The sequence below is a fragment of the Lactuca sativa genome, chromosome 1 (assembly GCF_002870075.4).
Source record: "Lactuca sativa cultivar Salinas chromosome 1, Lsat_Salinas_v11, whole genome shotgun sequence".
Lineage (NCBI taxonomy): Eukaryota > Viridiplantae > Streptophyta > Magnoliopsida > Asterales > Asteraceae > Lactuca > Lactuca sativa.
The window spans coordinates 187,549,050-187,571,135 of record NC_056623.2 but is presented as its reverse complement, the minus strand read 5'-3'; the positions used below and the strand labels follow the sequence as shown (position 1 = coordinate 187,571,135).

The 22,086-nt window shown below is 30.5% G+C and overlaps 1 protein-coding gene across 2 annotated transcripts; it reads left to right on the top strand.

Moving 5' to 3' along the window:
• Positions 1-2,515: 2,515 nt before the first annotated feature.
• On the top strand, positions 2,516-20,845 carry LOC111891195 (GDSL esterase/lipase At5g45670). 2 transcript variants are annotated; one of them, XM_052764538.1, is made up of 5 exons: positions 2,516-2,826; positions 2,935-3,059; positions 3,342-3,593; positions 3,671-3,896; positions 6,148-6,538. In XM_052764538.1, exons 1-5 carry the CDS (start codon positions 2,589-2,591, stop codon positions 6,213-6,215), a joined length of 909 nt encoding a protein of 302 aa, XP_052620498.1. In that variant the 5' UTR covers positions 2,516-2,588; the 3' UTR covers positions 6,216-6,538. The 2 variants fall into 2 exon arrangements, with proteins under 2 accessions (XP_052620498.1, XP_023743036.1); XM_023887268.3 differs by lacking the exon at positions 6,148-6,538 and adding an exon at positions 20,440-20,845 and having other exon boundaries at positions 2,521-2,826.
• Positions 20,846-22,086: the final 1,241 nt, after the last annotated feature.

Sequence of the window (22,086 nt, the reverse complement as noted above, 5' to 3'; positions counted from 1 at the left end):
GAGTCTATACCTCCAAGACGTTCCATTAGGGTGAGGAACACACCTGATTTTTATTATGGTTATCACATCACCATTGAAGGTGATACATTTATCAGTGATAGTACACTGATAGATTTGGATGAACCTAATAATTATAAGGAAGCCATGGTAGGCCCTGAGTCTGCGAAATGGAAGGAGGTTATGGACAGCGAGATTCAGTTCATGTATGACAATCAAGTTTGGAACTTGGTTGACAATGTACCATGTCGTAAAACAGTTAGGTGCAAATGGATCTTCAAGAAGAAGACCGACATGGATGCGAAAGTACACACTTATAAAGCGCAACTGGTTGCGAAGGGCTTTACTCAAACTCCAGGAGTTGACTATGATGAGACCTTCTCACCAGTAGCTAAGATTAAGTCTATTAGAGTATTGTTAGCCATAGCTGCATTTCATGATTATGAAATATGGCAAATGGCTGTCAAAACCGCTTTCCTTAATGGGAAGTTGGCTGAGAATGTTTACATGGCTCAGCCAAAGGGTTTTGTCGATCCAAAATACCCTAATAGAGTGTGTAAGCTTGAAAAATCCATTTATGGATTGAAACAAGCATCTCGCAGGTGGAATCTTTGCTTTGATGAGAAAGTCAAAGAGTTTGGCTTTTCTAGGAGTGAGGATGAGTCTTGTGTGTATGTCAGGGCTAGTGGGAGCATAGTTAGCTTCTTGGTGTTGTATGTGGATGCCATACTTCTCATAGGAAACGCCGTCCCAACCTTGCAGGAGGTTAAGGCATGGCTTGGGAAGTGTTTTGCTATGAAGGACCTTGGGGAAGCCGCCTATATCCTGGGGATAAGGATATTGAGAGATAGGAGTAAGAGACTAATTGGACTTAGTCAAAGTACTTATGTGGATAAGGTACTGAAGAGGTTCAGTATGCAAGATTCCAAGAAAGGAGAATTACCAATCCAGAGTAATGCCAAGCTAAGTAAGACTCAGAGTCCGAGTACAGAGGCTAAGATAGCTGAGATGAGTCAGATACCATATGCTTCCGCTGTGGGCTCGATCATGTATGCTATGACTTGTACTCGCCCTGATGTGGCCTTTGGTTTGAGCATGGTCAGTAGATATCAAGGGAACCCTAGCAAGGCACACTGGACAGCGGTAAAGAACATTCTCAAGTATTTGCGGAGGACTAAGAATTGGGTCCTTACCCTCGGAGGCAGTGATGACCTGAGAGTGGAAGGATATAGTGATGCTAGCTTTCAAACTGATAGGGATATTTTCCGCTCTCAGTCAGGCTGGGTCTTTATCCTAAATGGAGGAGCAATTACTTGGAAAAGTTCCAAGCAGGAGATAGTAGCTGATTCAACTTGTGAATCAGAGTACATAGCAGCAAGCGAGGCAGCAAAAGAGGCGATATGGCTAAAGAACTTCATCGGAGACCTTGGAGTTGTACCAGCTATAAAGAGCCAATGGAAATTTTCTGTGACAGTGAAAGTGCGGTTGCTTTGGCAAAAGAACCAAGAGATCACGGGAGATCTAGGCACATTGACAGAAAATACCATTTCATAAGACATAGTAACTTTTGTTTAAGTTACTCCCGCTAAAAAGTAATATACTTTTACTTATGATCTTTATATCCATACGTTTTTTATGAATGAATGTATGAATGTTTTTTTTTATAAAATCGAAAGTAAAAATACATTACATTTTAACGAGAGTAATCATAACAAAAATTGTAGTAGACTAAAAAAACGAACACGTGGATATAAATATTGTTAAAATCTCATATCGTATAAAGAAGTTACGACGTTCAGAACACAAGACCTGAGTCAAACCACAACACCTACACAACCAAACAGTCGAGATCATGATGAACATACGCATCAACAACCCCAAACACCTCACAAATGATTGTCTCACATAAGATGTTATAAGAAAAACTATTAAAAAAAATATAAAAAAAAATCGTTTATAAGTACCAGATGGATACAAAAACAAAAATGACTTATTTTGAAACAAAAAAATATTAAAGATTAAATGTGTACAAAAATATTAAGAACTAAATGTATACAAAATGAGAAATATATTACCCTATTAAGTCATTTTCCCGGCTAATCTAGAGTAATCGGTCATAAGGACTAAATGTTTATAGTTTAACAAGTTGAAGAGATAAATGTGGACGAAAAAAAAGACCCAGTGACCAATTAAATGTGTACAAATCGAAAAATATATCACCCTTTTAATTCATTATCCCTAAAATCAACAAGTATTTGGCACATTAAATTAGCATGTTTAGCTAAATGTATATCATGCTGAATGTGAAAAAGATTTTGGATACAATATATGTGGTTCTCAAGAAGCAATGATCTAAAAATGATGAATTAGAGAAACAGTAAGCCTACTACAAAACAAAGAAAGATCACATGCAAATGTTACATATTATATGGATGGGGGCTCTACGTACATATCAACTTATTGATAAGGTCACACTCATGGAACAAACTAGATATTTTCTATAAGTACTTCATCAACGTCTATTCATTTTGGCATTAATTCAAAAGAAACCATCAATTCCTTTTTTTATAATTAACCCAAAGAGGAGGAAAATGAGCTCTTTTGTTCAAGCTTTGATTTCGATGGTATTATCAACAACTTTATTATGCTTTGTGCGTAGCGCTCCTCAGGTACCTTGTTATTTCATATTTGGTGACTCATCAATGGATAATGGAAATAACAACCACCTGGTTACGACGGCAAAAGCCAATTACCCACCATATGGAATTGACTTTCCCAATGGTTCTACGGGGAGATTTTCAAATGGTCGAAATACTGCAGATGTTGTAGGTCTCTTCTGGATTATTTTCTAATATAGTCATGGTTCTAAGAAATCAAGAATCTATAATTTTAAATGTTAAAACTTCAACTTAATTATTTTTATTTTGTTCTTCCCAGCTCAACTACTCGGTTTTGAAAACTTCATTCCACCTTTTGCAACAGCAAGACGTGAAGAAATCGTTCGAGGGGTAAATTATGCATCAGGTGCTGCTGGAATTCGTGATGAAACCGCTGAACACATGGTATATTTTCATTATATAATTTTACATTATGCATGCCTTCCTACAAAATCCATGCATGCATATCTCTCTTTCAAATTTATGTTTCATATATGTTATCAAACTAACGTCTGAATGTAAGTCTTACATTAATTACAAAAATCCACCTAATTGACTAGCCTAATTGCTTTGCTATATCAAATACTGATGCTAATAAGATTTAAGCATGCCAGAAGATACATGAATGAAAAATACCAAGCATTGGATTGTTTAATTAACCAGATGGTAACTATAATTCGATGACAGGGTGGTAGGATATGCATGAATCGGCAACTAACAAATCATGCAATCACAATTTTGCGACTAGTCAACTTGATTGGTAATGGGAGTTTAGCCAAAGTTCAACAACACCTCAACAAATGCATATACACCGTTGCAATGGGCAATAACGACTACATTAACAATTACTTTTATCCAAAATACTATCAAACAAGCATCTTATACACGCCAGAGCAGTATGCCAAAATCCTCATTAAACAATATTCCAAACAGTTATCTGTCAGTATCTAAATTCTTAGTTCCAGAATATTTTTTTTACATATAACCTAATGTTTGTTTAATTTGCATATATTCAGAAACTGTATAAATATGGAGCAAGAAAGTTTGGGATACCTGGAGCTGGATACATAGGTTGTACACCAGCAATGATGAAGAGGTTTAAGACAAATACATGTGTGGATGCTGTAAATGGAGCTATTATACAATTCAATGCCAAGCTTGTTACTGCTCTTGGTGAGCTCGAGAGCAAACTCTCTGGTTCAAAGTTCATCTTCATTGACCCTCCTCAGGGATATTCCAGTGGTAAGCTGCTTGCAAATTCCTTCTTTTCTTCCACAACAAACTTTATATATTTTGTGTTCTTAAAAGAAAAAACTTGAAATCGTCCAGGTGAATTGTACAAATGTTAAAATAGTAACATACAAATATATAAATTCAAGATTTCATAAAATTTATTATCAATCATGAATCTAAGTATATTAGCATTTATACAACAATTATATTTCTTTTGTGGTAGATACGTTGCTTATTATTAGGGCCATCAATGACTCTGAGTTTTCTTTTTAATATATTTTAATTTGCTATATAATTAAAGTCACTCTTGTTTTAATTATATTGGCCTGTATGCTTTTTCTTTTATGTTCACATATCAAGACTCGGTAATAACGACCTACCATAGAGGCAACATAAGGTTGAAATCTACGCTAAGTTTTAGATAGCTTTTGGGGAAAAAAAAATACAAAACTGTAAAATTGGTCGTAATCAAAAACTTTGCCTAGGGTCCAAAAAGTTTGCAATTTGCATGGATAATTCAAAATCAAGATCTTATTGTGGCTTTGATCCAAAAAAAAATACTTAAAAAGACGGTCTTGCCCATTTTATTTATTTTTTTAATAATTTATTAATTAAAAAAAATTAAAGAAAAAAAATTAGCTATCCCACCCCATCCCTCCACTCGTACCCTCCCCTTTTCTCTTAAGGATGTCAAACCCCATTCCCGTGGGGGTCCCGTCCCGTTTGGGGGAATTTAAAAAAAAAATGGGGCAGGGGCAAGGTTAACCCCCGTTTTAATTCCGGGGGCGGGGACGGGGGTAGGCAATCATGTCTCGAAACTCCTGTGGGGACTTCGTTAATAAATTACACATATATATACATATTAGTTATATAACTATAATAAACAATAAAATGATTTTTGAGCTTCCAAAATTAATCAAAAAAACGTATTTTTAAGTTTTTAGTATAATGCTTTTAAGATGTCATAACTTTTTTTATTTTTAACATGTAAAATTATGCTATAAATAGTTATTTGTTACATAAAAATATTTTCTTTTAGCCTAAATACCAACTTCTTTTAGCTAAAAAAAAGCAGCCCAAAATTAATGGGTAGTGGGGGAACGGGGGCGGGGGCGGGGGTAATAAAGGGGATTCCGGCGGGGGCGGGGTAGGAAGGTTGAACATTTCGGGGGCGGGGTAGGGACGGGGGAACGGGGAAATTTCAGGGGTGGGGTCGGGGGATGCACTCCCCGTTTCATTTGCCCCCGTTGACATCCCTATTCTCTCTCCATCTCTCTTTGACTTTTTCTCTCCCTTCTCCTTCCTCACCCTACACCTGTAAATGCAACCAACCACATACATTCAAACAAACACTTAGGTTTTAATCCTTCTTCATCACCATGGAAGTTACTAAAACCTTTCTTTCTTTCTTTCTTTTTTTGATTTTAACACAAATTCTGAGATCTTGAACAAGTCTATCATGGCGGATCAAAACACAACTAAACCCATTTCTTCTTTCCTTCTTTCACCATGGTTCTTTAATGGCTTATTCTCCCCCAAAACCCTGCAAGACTCACAACCATTAACCACTTTGATTCTCAACACCAACAACCCATTTGAAAAACAAAAAAAACGAATCAAATCCTTCAAATCCTCTCCCTCTAAGGTTTTTATAGATTAATATCCATTGGCAGGTAGATTGAAACCCGTACACCTCTCTCATGAAGAATATGATGATGACGATGAAAAGCTTCAAGTTAACTGTAATGGCGACTTCAATAAGCTTTTCAACATTAGCAGTCTTCCCATGTTTTGCAGCCAACATCAACGGGGTGTGATACCATTTGATCAAAGTGCACAAAATAATTTATGTTCTTAAGGAAGTAATGAAGTTTTAAAGAGCTCCAAACTTCAAATTTGTTATTTAGAAAAAGGATTTGAAAAATTATAGAAACTTCAAATCAGCCGATGAGAATGAGCATGAGAACGAGAATGAGAGCAAATAACACACATGATTATGACCATACAAAGAATTAGGATTGACCGATCGATTCTCCAAAAGCATAGAAATAATCAAAACCTAGATAAAATATGAATCAAAGATACAAAATTAAAATCACCCATCAATCGGATCGGTCAAATACAACAATACTTGAAGAAGCGCCAACTTTCAAATCGCCAAACTGTACTATTGTGAACAAGCCATGATCATCTTGTACTCTGTAACTAAGCCCTTGCCCCATGGTTTTAGGGTAATCTGAAGTTTTTATGGTTTACGCAGAAGACCGACGGAAGTCCACCAGAATCATCTACTACCACCAAGAGAGGGATTGTTGGCCGGGAATATAGAAAGGGTTAAATGGCAACGTACTTAAGTGCGGGTAGGGGAGGTGAAGGTGGGTTTTTCTTTACTGTGTGTGTGTATGTATGTGTGTGAGAGAGAGAGAGAGACACACACACACACAAAGAATGGTGGGGTGGTTGTTGGCAAATTCTTTTTATCTTTTTTTTTTAAAATTAAAATAGTATTAAAATAATTATAAAAAAAAAAGTGCAAAACCGTATTTTCAAGTTTTTTTGAACCAAAACGACATGAAAATCTTGATTTTGAATCATTCATACAAGTTAGAAACTTTTTGGACTTTATGCGAAGTTTTTTAAATACCACAAGAATCAATTTTACAGTTTTGTTAAAAAAAAAAAAAAAAAAAAAAAAAAAAACTATTGAAAATGTTTTCTAATTACAAACAAACTCAAAAAATATTACAAAAAGATAACGGGATGTTGGATATTTAATTTCCATATACTATGCCATATTTAACAGGTCATATTTAAATTTTAAACATTTGACCTAGCTTTTAGATTTTTTTTTTACGAATTTGGTCACTTTAAATTTTATTATAAATATAATTACAAACTTTTTTTTTCAAATTTGCAGCAGATTTGTCTTTTTTTTTTTTTTTTTTCAAATTTACCTATTTACAAAAACGTATAGACTTTTTTAAACTTTTGTTAGGCTCTTTTCTCACAGAATTAACAATCATTTATAGGTTCTTTTGTCACTTTTTAAAAATTTTATTTTAAAATTATACATTATTTACAAAAATATTATTTTACAAATCGATCCATACACTTTCCTAAATGAAAGTATTATAAATGTTGTAGAAAATATGAAAAGTTGTATTGATACGTAAAATAGTTCAATGGTCACTTTTTTAAATTTATATTTTTACAACATTTATAATGTTGTAAAAAATGTATCCATAAAACGTTTTTAAATACTGTAAAAAGAATAGATACGAATACGTTTAAGAAAAATATTTATACAACTTTCTTTTTACATATTCACACAAAATAATCAAGTTTATTAAATTTGGGAAAAAAATCTAAAAAACATAGTAAACAGTTTATAAATATATTTTTAAACTTATAAATAAAGTTTAAAAAATATTGTAAAAAATATTGGATTTATGGATAAAGTATGTTAAAAAGATATTTAAAAAGTCTAATATAATCATACAAAAATGTTGAAAATATATATTTAAGGCTTATTCAATAAAGGATAGAGATGGTAATTGATGACACAACATGATAAAAATACATGACACGGAACGAAATTAAGACGAAACTAAAATTTAATTTGATGTGTGTCATGTTCATATCAAGTCTAAAATAATGGGAAGTTGAATAGGTTTAAAAATTTTTGTTAATGCAGTTAATAAAAGTTAAGAAAAAAATTAAAATTCTCATAACTCTATATATATATATATATATATATATATATATATATATATATATATATATATATATATATATATATATATATATATATATATATATATATATATATATAGCAATGGTATTTTTTTTACCATTAGGTTTTTGCCATAAGAATTTAGTGAATTTGACATTTTTAGTCCTTAAAGTCAAAACTTTTATATTTTTATGTTTTGATTAAGTTTTTGTGTCTTTAGGTTTTTGCCACAAATCTTTAGTGATTTTGACATTTTTAGTCATTGCAGTGAAAAATTTTACATTTTGGTGTTTTTGCCACAAATCTTTAATGAATTTAGTACTTTTCGTTCTTGTAGTCAAAACTTTTACATTTTGACATAAAAACACAAAAAACCTCATTTAGAATTTTGCCACCATATTTTCCTAACTTTAACAACTTTAACACTATTGTCACAACATTTTTGGATTTTCTCCACCAGTGTCCCTTTTTTTTAGTAGTACAAATTTTAGGGGTGTCAACTTACTCCCCTATTAGTGGTGATTTACAATTTCAACACATATCTTTTAAACTTTGCCAAATTTTCCCATATTACCCTAAAAGCGGCGTAGTCACGGGTTTTTTACCAGTTATAATTAAGTATCTTCATTATAGTATCGTAAGTCCACAAATTCCATTAGATAAGTTCACTTATGTTTATAATGTTTGTAAATTATAACGTTTCTCATATAATTTTTCTTTTCTACTTATTTTTTATGGTTTTATTTTCAAATTGTTCATTGGAATATGTGTATATTACAAGTCTACTTTAATAAATGAACATTCATTTTGCCGTATATCAATCTATCATAAATTTTGACACTTGTCATTTTGGGGTATTTTTAAAACAAATAATATCCACATGTCAATTTCTAGGTCTTTTTAATTTTTTAAATTAAAATGTCACATAATACATATAGTTATATAATTAAAATATTGATCTTAAATTGCAATAGATATGTTTTTTCCTTCTTTATTTTAAATATTAATTTTATAAAATAGTTAATGTTTATATTTTGATATTTAGTTTTTTTAATTAACCCATATAATACATTGGTCTTACATCTAGTTGAATAATATATTATAATTCATATCATCTAAACTAATGTGCTTAAAACGTCTTTTTTTTCTTGGTGTGATCGTATCAGCGTACGAATCCTATATATATATATATATATATATATATATATATATATATATATATATATATATATATATATATATATATATATATATATAAGAGTGTATTCTAGCATAATAAGAGTGTATTATAGTAGAATACACTCTCGTTCTTCATATTATATGCAACTTTATTGTATTTTAAGTGAGTGTGTCCCAAAACAAAACACAAACTCATAGATAAAAATCTAGATGCGAATGCATTCTGAAAGTTCAGAATGTTATTGTTGACATTAACAACGAATTTAATTATTTTACATAAAAAAGAAGAATTATAATTATGATATCATTTGATATACATACACTTATGGAAATCATTTAATATCTATCTTCATTTAATAACATTTACTGTGTGCATTCTAGCACACAATAAATGTAAGAAACACATTAATCAAGCTATATATATATATATATATATATATATATATATATATATATATATATATATATATATATATAGAGAGAGAGAGAGAGAGAGAAACAACATCAACATAAAATCTATAAACCGAAAAAAAAAACCCTAAAAGCCCTAGAAATATATAAAAAATATGTTGAGATATCTATTTTTTTACTTTACAAACCTAAAAACAGAAACTTTTTATTCAAAATCGTTGAAAAAATTAAAAATAATAATAGTTTTTAAATATTTGTTTTCAATTTTTTTTAGTGAATTGGTATAAAAAGCTGTGATTTTTACGTTTGTTGTAACGCCCAAAATTTCAAGGTAAAATTTGTATTTTTAATATAACCATAAAACCATTTAGTAGAGCTAATCATTCAAAAGTGTAATAATGTCAAAACAGTTATCAAAGTATAATACCAAAGACTAATAAGTTGCGGAAAAACATAGGTAGATGCGCTGCGATCACGTCGGCCCTTTATTTTCAAACCGAAAGTACCTAAAATCATAAACATAAAATGTAAGAACAAAGCTTAGTGAGTTTCCCAAAATACCTCATACCATACATATTAAACATATAATGGGCCCCGCCCGGTATACAAATCTGTTAGTTATCGGGATCCGCCCAATATACATATAAACATATGAAACATGCTATAATCACAGAGATAAATAGCAAAGAGGATAGAGATCGGGCCCCACCCGACATCGAGTCATACTCTGTAACATAAAACACATACAGATAACTATCATACAATATACTCATCAGGCCCCGCCCGATATACATATCAGATACCAAACATGCAAAGTCATGCAGACAACCAGTATTCTAACCATAATAAACCATGAGCCGACATTGGTGCCTTCGACGCATCAACACTTTGAGGAAACTCACCTCAAGCTGCCGAATATCTCAGATAAAAGCTCGGACTGCCAATCCGGAAAAATCCTCACGCTAACATCATCAAATAATACTAGATTAAAAATTGGTCCACATCCCATTGCTGGGATCCACATTCGATTGTCCAACACTTAGGGTAAAAGTCTATTTCACCCTTTTCTCACTTAGTCCAACATCCGAGGCCCAAACCAACAGCATCAAAAAGCCCAAGTGGTCCAACTTCCTAATTGGGCCTAAACACCTTCAGGGGCCTAATCCAAGGAGACTCGATTCCCTAAAAGATAGACCGAGCTCCCAATGGGCCCAAACACAAGAAGGCCCACAGACAGAAAACTAAGGCATAACAAGTCCTAAAATCACATCTCACGTCATGACTAGTCCTTGGTCATGTCGTGATAGTTTACTTGATAAGATCCCACTCATCCCAACTTAGCCCAGCCAACTCAGGCAAGAAATGCCACCTGAGCTGGCCTCACAACGTGAGCAACCTATCCTCACATCGTGAGCCCCAACCAGCTCTTTAGAATCGGGACATAAACGTTTCTCATGTAGTAAGACCTTGTGTCTCACGTTGTGAGAACAGTCTGAAGCTAAAAATCCAACTTTTAAGTCATTAATCCATTAATCCTTCAATCCGAATTCTTTCTGAAGCAAACAAGGACTCCAAAGGCCAATAAAAACGATTACTTGATGGACATGCATGCCCTATGGATGTCTTACACTCATCTTAGGTCAAAATGACAAGAAATGGCCCCAAACTCATGCAAGATTCATAAATTATAACAACACTTCGGATTCAAAAGACTAAATCATAAAGAATGACTCATTGATCCATAAAGTTGCCAACTTTATGGATCCCAAGCATGCAATCCAACATAAACATGTAAAAGAAGCTTAGAACTTAGATCTAGAACTTTGAGCTCATAAAGATTGGATCTTGGACACTTACAATGGTCAAAAATGTGCACAAGATAATGATAATGAAGCCTCCTTGCTGAACCAACACTCTAGCACCTCTTCTTCTCCTTCTTATAGCCACCAATTCACTAAAATGGGTCCAAAATCACCAAAATGGATTAGGGTTAGGGTTTTCTGAGTTAGAGGAAGGTGGAGGCAGATAAATGAACCCTAAAACCGAATTAAGGGGGCTTAAATACGTGGGAAACCCTAAAACTTTATGAGCTTGGGTTGCAATGATCCTCACGTCGTGAGCTCTTATTGCTCACGTCGTAAGCTCAGTCCCGGATAGAATCTTCATGCAGCCCTTCTCACACCGTATTTTCAACATCATATAACTGTTTAATTTCTCATTTCGAAATTTAATCTATAAAAATACTATATATGAGATATTTTTACTTGTACTGTATACATTTGCAACTTCAGTAACTCTTTACTTTCATCTAGTTAAAATAACTCTTTATTTATATAAACCTCGTGTGTCTGGCAATAATTAGATTTAATTATACAACATAACGCTTTATTTATTTATTTGTTTATTTTTTTTTTGGAAACGATTATATAGAAAGGAACAACTATTTACAAAGTTGCATGCATTAGACGAATATTGAAAAAAAGTTGTAAAACAAACTTGTAAGAAGAAAATATTCTAAAAAAACGAAAAGAAACCATAGAAAACATAAAAACAAATATACAAAACTGAGAAATCTAAAAAAAAAAACACAAGTAAAACATAAAACATATAAATTATGAAAAATAATCCTCTTTAATAGACAAAGGTTTTTTTGCCACTTGTCACACTCTCATTCAATTTGCGAAATGTCATTTTGTGGTTATTTTGAGAAAAAACATCATAAATGGTCCCTCTGGTTTCCCAAAATATGAAGTTTAATCCCCGTGGTTTAAAAACATCATAGATGGTCCTTGTGCTTTCAAAACTTTTGACGATTGATCCTTATTGCTAACTCCGTTAAGTTTTGTCCGCTAACTGAAGGGCATTTTCATCATTTCACTACCATAGAGACCATTTATGATGTTTTCACTTATTTAAAAAAAAATGAAAATACTAAGGGTCTCTCTCTCTCTCTCTCTCTCTCTCTCTTTCTCTCTCTCCCACACACATTGTATACCTTTCTACAATTTCTTTTCACCCAAGACCACTTCATCTCTGTTCATTTTTTCTTTCAAGATAGATCGAAGGTGGCTCAAGAACATAAAAAATTGATACATGAAACCTAAAATTTACACAGGTTCAATCCAACCCACAAGCTCTAAATTCATAATTTTATCTCTACTCTCAACAGTTACCCCTGCCATTTATGATTCCCCCACAGGTCCAATACATCTTTAGATCTACATAACTTGTTCCGGTCATTATTTATGTTTCAATTCTTAATACTTATTGTAAACTCATTTCAGAATATGGAGCTTCTACATCACATGGCTTGGTTTAATTTATCAACTTTAACACTATTGTCACAACATTTTTGGATTTTCTCCACCAGTGTCCCTTTTTTTTGTAGTACAAAATTTAGGGGTGTCAACTTACTCCCCTATTAGTGGTGATTTACAATTTCAACACATATCTTTTAAACTTTGCCAATTTTTCCCATATTACCCTAAAAGCGGCGTAGTCGCGGGTTTTTTACTAGTTATAATTAAGTATCTTTATTATAGTATCGTAAGTCCACAAATTCCATTAGATAAGTTCACTTATGTTTATAATGTTTGTAAATTATAAACGTTTTTTAGATAACTTTTCTTTTCTACTTAATTTTTATGGTTTTATTTTCAACTTGTTCATTGGAATATGTTTATATTACAAGTCTACTTTAATAAATGAACATTCATTTTGCCGTATATCAATCTATCATAAGTTTTGACACTTGCCATTTTGTGGTATTTTTGAAACAAATAATATTCACATGTCAATTTCTAGGTATATTTAATTTTTTAAATTAAAAAGCCACATAATACATATAGTTATATAAGTAAAATGTTAAATGTAATAAATATGATCTTAAATTGCAATAAATATGTTTTTTCCTTTTTTATTTTAAATATTAATTTTATAAAATATTTAATGTTTATATTTTGATATTTAATTTTTAATTAACCCATGTAATACATTGGTCTTACATCTAGTTGAATAATATATTATAATTCGTATCATCTAAACTAATGTGCTTAAAACGTCTTTTTTTCTTGGTGTGATCGTATCATCGTACGAATCCTATATATATATATATATATATATATATATATATATATATATATATATATATATATATATATATACATATATATATATATAAGTGTGTATTCTAGTAGAATACACTCTCGTTCTTCATATTATATGCAACTTTATTGTATTTTAAGTGAGTGAGTCCCAAAACAAAACACAAACTCATACATAAAAACCTATATGTGAATGCATTCTGAAAGTTTAGAATGTTATTGTTGACATTAACGACGAATTTAATTATTTTACATAAAAAAAAAAAGAATTATAATTATGATATCATTTAATACACATACAGTTATGGAAATCGTTTAATATCTATATTTATTTGATAACATAATTATTTAATTTACTAAATTTATATTGGTGCATTCTAGCACACAATAAATGTAAGAAACACATTAATCAAGCTATATATATATATATATATATATATATATATATATATATATATATATATATATATATATTACCAATATTATTAGTATATATAACTAATATTTTTTCACAAAACCATACACATGTTCAAGGGTTATTGATTCAAATAAAAAGATATAAAGAAATAAATTTCATTGCGTCAAAGAATTGTACAATTGAATTTATTTATTTACTAGTTTATAACCCGTGGGAACCACAGTTACAAACTTAATTAAACTTTAATACTAAAAATTCAAAATTATTAATCAGTTATTTTAAATAAATTATTAATTAAGAGATTTTTTAGTTATATAAAATTATAATCATTGCTTTAAATAAATATGTAAAATTCTATCACTTTATAATTTGTGATAATTTTACTTTAATTTCTATTCTAATGTTATTAATTTAATGTAATTAGAGTGAGAAATTTAAAATTTGAAATTTGAAATGGAGATTCAATAGGTAAGAAAGTGGCATGCATTAATTAGGAGATATAATAGAGTGACACATGACAATCGAAAAATAAAATATGCATTAATTATGAGGCCTAATATGATGACACATGTCAAAAGGAGAATAAAACTATTCTTTTATTAGAATAGAGATTACGATAATATTGTTTGAAATGAGAGCCTCAATTGTTAGGAAAAAAGTGAGAATTTAATGATTTTTCTCAATCAATTAAACATTTATATATTTTTTGTATGATTTATGAGTTTCAAATTATTTTTTAATACAAGTATCATAATAGATGTTTTAGTGTTTTCACATTATTAAAAGGTGTAGTATTTATACTTATTTTTTATTATTTGTTGTATATGGAAATCAACATATTTTTATTTGTTATATATATATATATATATATATATATATATATATATATATATATATATATATATATAGAGAGAGAGAGAGAGAGAGAAACAACATCAACATAAAATCCATAAACCGAAAAAAAAAACCCTAAAAGCCCTAGAAATATATAAAAAAATATGTTGAGATATCTATTTTTTTTACTTTACAAACCTAAAAACAGAAACTTTTTATTCAAAATCGTTGAAAAAATTAAACATAATAATAGTTTTTAAATATTTGTTTTCAAATTTTTTAGCGAATTGGTATAAAAAGCTGTGATTTTTAGGTTTGTTGTAATGCCCAAAATTTCAAGGTAAAATTTGTATTTTTAATATAACCATAAAACCATTTAGTAGAACTAATCATTCAAAAGTGTAATAATGTAAAAACAGTTATCAGAGTATAATACCAAAGACCAATAAGTTGCGGAAAAACATAGGTAGATGCGCTGCGATCACGTCGGCCCTTCATTTTCAAACCGAAAGTATCTAAAACCATAAACATAAAATGTAAGCACAAAGCTTAATGAGTTTCCCAAAATACCTCATACCATACATATTAAACAAATAATGGGCCCCGCCCGGTATACAGATCTATTAGTCATCGGGATCCGCCCAATATACATATAAACATATGAAACATGCTATAATCACATAGATAAATAGCAAAGAGGATAGAGATCGGGCCCCACCCGACATCGAGTCATACTCTGTAACATAAAACAAATACAGATAACTATCATACAATATACTCATCAGGCCCCGCCCGGTATACATATCAGATACCAAACATGCAAAGTCATGCAGACAACCAGTATTCTAACCATAATAAACCATGGGCCGACATTGGTGCCTTCGACGCATCAACACTTTGAGGAAACTCACCTCAAGCTGCCGAATACCTCAGATAAAAGCTCGGACTGCCAATCCGGAAAAATCCTCACGCTAACATCATCAAATAATACTAGATTAAAAATTGGTCCACATCCCATTGCTGGGATCCACATTCGATTGTCCAACACTTAGGGTAAAAGTCTATTTCACCCTTTTCTCACTTAGTCCAACATCCGAGGCCCAAACCAACAGCATCAAAAAGCCCAAGTGGTCCAACTTCCTAATTGGGCCTAAACACCTTCATGGGCCTAATCCAAGGAGACTCGATTCCCTAAAAGATAGACCGAGCTCCCAATGGGCCCAAACACAAGAAGGCCCACAGACAGAAAACTAGCGCATAACAAGTCCCAAAATCACATCTCACGTCATGACTAGTCCTTGGTCATGTCGTGATAGTTTACTTGATCAGATCCCACTCACCCCAACTCAGCCCAGCCAACTCAGTCAAGAAATGCCACCTGAGCTGGCCTCACAACGTGAGCAGCCTATCCTCACATCGTTAGCCCCAACCAGCTCTTTAGAATCGGGACATAAACGTTTCTCATGTAGTAAGACCTTGTGTCTCACGTCGTGAGAACAGTATGAAGCTAAAAAGAAAACTTTTAAGTCATTAATCCATTAATCCTTCAATCCTAATTCTTTCTGAAGCAAACAAGGACTCCAAAGGCCAATAAAAACGATTACTTGATGGACATGCATTCCCTATGGATGTCTTAAACCCATCTTAGGTCAAAATGACAAGAAATGGCCCCAAACTCATGCAAGATTCATAAATTATAACAACACTTCGGATTCAAAAGACTAAATCATAGAGAATGACTCATTGATCCATTAAGTTGCCAACTTTATGGATCCCAAGCATGCAATCCAACATAAACATGTAAAAAGAAGCTTAGAACTTAGATCTAGAAATTTGAGCTCATAAAGATTGGATCTTGGACACTTATATTGGTCAAAAATGTGCACAAGATAATGATAATGAAGCCTCCTTGCTGAACCAACACTCTAGCATCTCTTCTTCTCTTTTTTCTAGCCACCAATTCACTAAAATGGGTCCAAAATCACCAAAATGGATTAGGGTTAGGGTTTTCTGAGTTAGAGGAAGGTGGAGGCTGATAAATGAACCCTAAAACCGAATTAAGGGGGCTTAAATACATGGGAAACCCTAAAACTTTATGAGCTTGGGTTGCAATGATCCTCACGTCGTGAGCTCTTATTGCTCACGTCGTGAGCTCAGTCCCGGATAGAATCTTCATGCAGCCCTTCTCACGCCGTATTTTCAACATCATATAACTGTTTAATTTCTCATTTCGAAATTTAATCTATAAAAATACTATATATGAGATCTTTTTACTTGTACTGTATACATTTGCAACTTCAGTAACTCTTTACTTTCATCTAGTTAAAATAACTCTTTATATATATAAACCTCGTGTGTCTGGCAATAATTAGATTTAATTATACAACATAACGCTTTATTTATTTGTTTGTTTATTTTTTTTTGGAAACGATTATATAGAAAGGAACAACTATTTACAAAGTTGCATGCATTAGACGAATATTGAACAAAAGTTGTAAAACAAACTTGTAAGAAGAAAATATTCTAAAAAAACGAAAAGAAACCATAGAAAACATAAAAACAAATATACAAAACTGAGAAATCTAAAAAAAAACACAAGTAAAACAGAAAACATATAAATTATGAAAAATAATCCTCTTTAATAGACAAATGTTTTTTTGCCACTTGTCACACTCTCATTCAATTTGCGAAATGTCATTTTGTGGTTATTTTGAGAAAAAACATCATAAATGGTCCCTGTAGTTTCCCAAAATCTGAAGTTTAATCCCTGTGGTTTAAAAACATCATAGATGGTCCTTGTGCTTTCAAAACTTTTGACGATTGATCCTTATTGCTAACTCCGTTAAGTTTTGTCCGCTAACTGAAGGGCATTTTCATCATTTCACTACCATAGAGACCATTTATGATGTTTTCACTTATTTAAAAAAAAATGAAAATACTAAGGGTCTCTCTCTCTCTCTCTCTCTCTCTTTCTCTCTCTCCCACACACATTGTATACCTTTCTACAATTTCTTTTCACCCAAGACCACTTCATCTCTGTTCATTTTTTCTTTCAAGATAGATCGAAGGTGGCTCAAGAACATAAAAATTGATACATGAAACCTAAAATTTACACAGGTTCAATCCAACCCACAAGCTCTAAATTCATAATTTTATCTCTACTCTCAACAGTTACCCCTGGCATTTATGATTCCCCCACAAGTCCATTACATCTTTAGATCTACATAACTTGTTCCGATCTTGATTTACGTTTCAATTCTTAAGACTTATTGTAAACTCATTGTAGAATATGGAGCTTCTACATCACATGGGTTGGTTTAATTTATCAGAAGAACTCGATAACCCAAGCTTTCCTTCCTTATTCTGAAACCTGCTACTGAAAACCCCTTACATCGATTTCTGATGTTTTTTTTTCTTTCTAACTCTATTAATCTAAACAGTATCAGTCAAACTGAAACCAAGTGGTAAACCAAAATCTTTAAACCAAAAATAACAACCCAAATCCACAGCAGCTCCATCATAATCGTAGTTGAGTGGCCGAATCTGGCTCTTTTTTCCTTCTGATCGCATGAACACAACACACACAATCGTAGGGTTTTTTCCTTCTTTTTGTCTCATATGATCGTTATATGGTAAACAACGGAAAAGAAGATGGATGTTGCGATAGAGATGAAAGTGGTATGAAGGTGTGTGCCAGATGCTTTAGGTTTTGCAGAGAGAGAGGGGGGGGGGCAATAATTATATATTTTTTTTCAAATAACAAAAAACTTTATAAATGGTAGTAAACGACGAAAATGTCCTTCTATTAACGGCCAAAAGCTAACAGAGTTAACAAAAAGGACCAAACATCAAAAGTTTTGAAAGCATAGGGACGATCTATGATCTTTTTAAACCACGGGGACTAAACTTCAGATTTGGGTAGACCACAAGGACCATTTATGATGTTTTTCCTTATTTTGAATTAATTTTTTTTACACATGTAATTTTATGAGTTTTCTATTTTATTAAATTTCACATAATATTTTAATGCAATAATTGTAATAATTATAGCAATAAATGAATATTAATTTCATTAATAAACTTACCTTTTAATTTCAAAATTTTCAAAATTAAAGCTCATTAGTTTTATTTTTTATTTAAATTATTTGTTTAAATTTAAAAGATAAAAACATTTCTATTATAATAATTGATTATTTTTTTTATTTTCTTATAAATTCAAAGTTTTCAAATATTTTGATTTTTATATTTATTTTTTTTTTAAATTAACTCATGTAATATACGAGTCTCACAACTGGTATTATAAAAAACTAAATTAATTGTATAAAAACTAAATTTATATAAAAAATTGTAAAACAATAAGTTATAGAAATATGTAACTATACTATATATTAACGACAAATGAACTTATTATTAACAGTGAACTTTATACGTATTAGAATTTTATCATATACTTTTTAAATATTGGCATATTTAGTTTTTATTCTATAGAATCAAATCTTATGTTTAAGATTTTCGTATGTTAACAGATTTGGTCTCTGTGTAGAAAATAACTAACAAAAATCGTTCCCTTAATTTAAAGAAAATGTCCTTGTGCATTTTTTATACAAAAATAGTCTATATGTTTAAAAAATTAAAAAATGTTTACATCTATCAAAAAAATAGTTGCTCACCTTTTTCTTTATCTTTATTTTTTATTTATTTATTTATTTATTATTTTTTTTTGTAACAATATTAAGATCCGTTCAATATTTTAAACATAAATCATATCTTATTTCAAAAATCTTTTAAATCACTCATGATTCTTATGAATCTAATAAAATTAGGATTACATTATTCTACATATCAACTACATAAATCAAATGTATAATATATTTCTTTGTTCATATTATATTTTATTTTTTGTCTATATAATATTTATAATAATAATACAAACCGTGGTGATCACGGGTTATAACCTTATTTTTAATATATGTTTCGAAAATTAAATATATAACTTAATCATGCACAATGCGATTACATTCTTCTTGTTAAATAATATACTTGTATAAAATATATGTTATCATTTATACTTGATCAATATATTTGATATATAATATTAATTATGTGTACTATGACTATCATGTTTTTTTAATAACAATATATTTAGATTGTTATTCATAGTAGCCATGAAGGAATAATGTTACAATTAAGATGAAGAAAATGATTAGCTAGAACCCACTCTCCAATCTAGTGATCAAGTCAAGTTTAAGATTAAACGAACAGTATGTTGACACATTTGTGTTTGCATATTGTGGATATTTTTAATTCGATCGGGTTACATGTTGACTAACAAAATTATTAAAACAATTTATACAAGACCTAGCAGGGTAAGACATGTATACAAAACTAGTTATAAATTATGACTAATTATGTATAAGGTTTTTTAAGCTAGGGCTTAGTCCCCCAATTCTAAGGGGCCCCATATTTTTCAAAATCCAAAAGTTTAGTCCATTAAAAAATCAAATCCGGTAACCACAAAATAAATTAAGCGGAAGAATAAATCAACGATGGTTGCATTCATGAAACGACATTGCATTCTTTTAGCGATTCTATTTTCTGCAACATATTCATCTCATTTGTTTTTCATTTCTGAATATAGTAAAGGCCAAAGATCCCCAAATTTTTGGCTTGGTTAGAACCCCTAAAATGCTTGAGCCTCCCATGCTAATGAAGTAGTTGTTTTGTCTTTATAAATATGAATGGGTTTGACACTCCGATGATGTGCTTTTGTTTTTGTTTTTGGATATATGAATGTGTTAGGAAGCTTAATCTGTGCAAATGCTTAAATCATCCAGTTATGTAATCATTCTCATATGATTTTTTCCCTATATCCAGATTTCAATGTTACTGACAAACCTTGTTGCAATATCTCCACCACAATCGGCGAAGGGCAATGTGTCCCCAATGAAATCCCATGTGGTGCAAGGAAAAACTACCTCTTTTGGGATGGATTTCATACTACCGAGAGTATTAGCCTTATAGACGGAGCAAAGGCATACGCGACCCTCTCACCATTCTATGCCTCTAAGACTAAATGATCATTTCCAATATTGACAGTCTAGCAATCAAGAAAGAAATTGATGTGTAGCATCAAGTTGATTATTACTTGTTGGACTAAAATAAAAAGCAATATTCTAGTGTTTATCTATCAAATATCAATGTTGCTTTATCACTATCAATAATTAAATAATGGACAAACATCTAATATAAAACGTATGGCTTGTGATGCTTTCCAATTTGATTGACTGTGTTGGATAATTAATCTTCTTAATTATGTGATGCAAGTTGTATGATACCAGGATTTGCATATATGTATTTTGCGGCAGAGACTCCATAAAAAAAAATATGTACACGTCTTTAATTTGTTTCGAAATGGGATGATAAAAATTTATGTATGTACGTTCTCAAAACATAATTTACAATAGAATATGTAAAAACAAAAAAAATAGTTAAATTTTATATGCATAAAAACAAAGATTTTAAAATCGAAGAAAAAGAAAACATAATTTACATTATGGTTACTTTTTCCCCTAAATTAACGTATGATTACTTATTAATTTTTATTTTTAGATGGAAACTCTAAATGTAAAATCAAATCAAACAAAAAGAAAAGTAAAGTAACAAGCTATTAACATAAACTAGTTGTGAGACCAATGTGTTAAATGTGTTAATTTAAAAAAAATAAAGTTAAATAATTTAGGTCAAATATTTGAGAATTTGAATTTATAAGAAAATAAAAAAATAATGATTTATTATAATGAAAATGTTTTTTTTATCTTTTTAAATTTAAATAAATAATTTAAATAAAGAAAAGAAACTAATAAACTTTAATTTTGAGAATTTTGAAATTAAAAGGTAAGTTTATTAGTGAAATTAATATCCATTAATTACTATATTTATTAATTATTACATTAAAATATTATGTGGAATTTAATAAAATAGACAAACTCATAAAATGACATGTGGGAAAAAAATTAATTCAAAATAACCACAAAATAACATTTGAAAAAAATTGAATGAGAGTGTAACAAATAGCAAAAAAACCTTCATTTATTAAAAACTACTTTATAACCCGTGTGAACCACAGTTACAAAATTAATCAAACTTTCATAGTAAAAACTCAAAACTATTAATCAGTTATTTTAACTAAATTATTAATTAAGAGATAGTATTTTTTTAAGTTATATAAAATTATAATCGTTGATTTAAATAAATATGTGAAATTATATCACTTTATAATCTATATTAATTTTATTTTAATTTTATTCTAATGTTATTAATTTAATGTAATTAGAATGAGAAATTTAAAATTTGAAGGAGAATCAATAGATTGAGAAGTGACGCGACATTAACTAGAAGACCTAATAGGATGACACATTGCAAAAGAAAATTAAACCTATTATAATCCAAATTCATTCATCTTTTGGATTGTTTGCAAAAGAAAATTAAACCTATTATAATCCAAATTCATTCATCTTTTGG

What these genes read in the sequence shown, in the direction of transcription:
- LOC111891195 (XM_023887268.3), top strand. Translation starts at nt 2,589, where the DNA reads ATGAGCTCTTTTGTTCAAGCTTTGATTTCGATGGTATTATCAACAACT. An exon ending in ATGAAACCGCTGAACACATG is followed by an intron (nt 3,060 to 3,341) that starts GTATATTTTCAT and finishes ATTCGATGACAG; the next exon opens with GGTGGTAGGATATGCATGAA. An exon ending in TCCTCAGGGATATTCCAGTG is followed by an intron (nt 3,897 to 20,439) that starts GTAAGCTGCTTG and finishes CCCTATATCCAG; the next exon opens with ATTTCAATGTTACTGACAAA.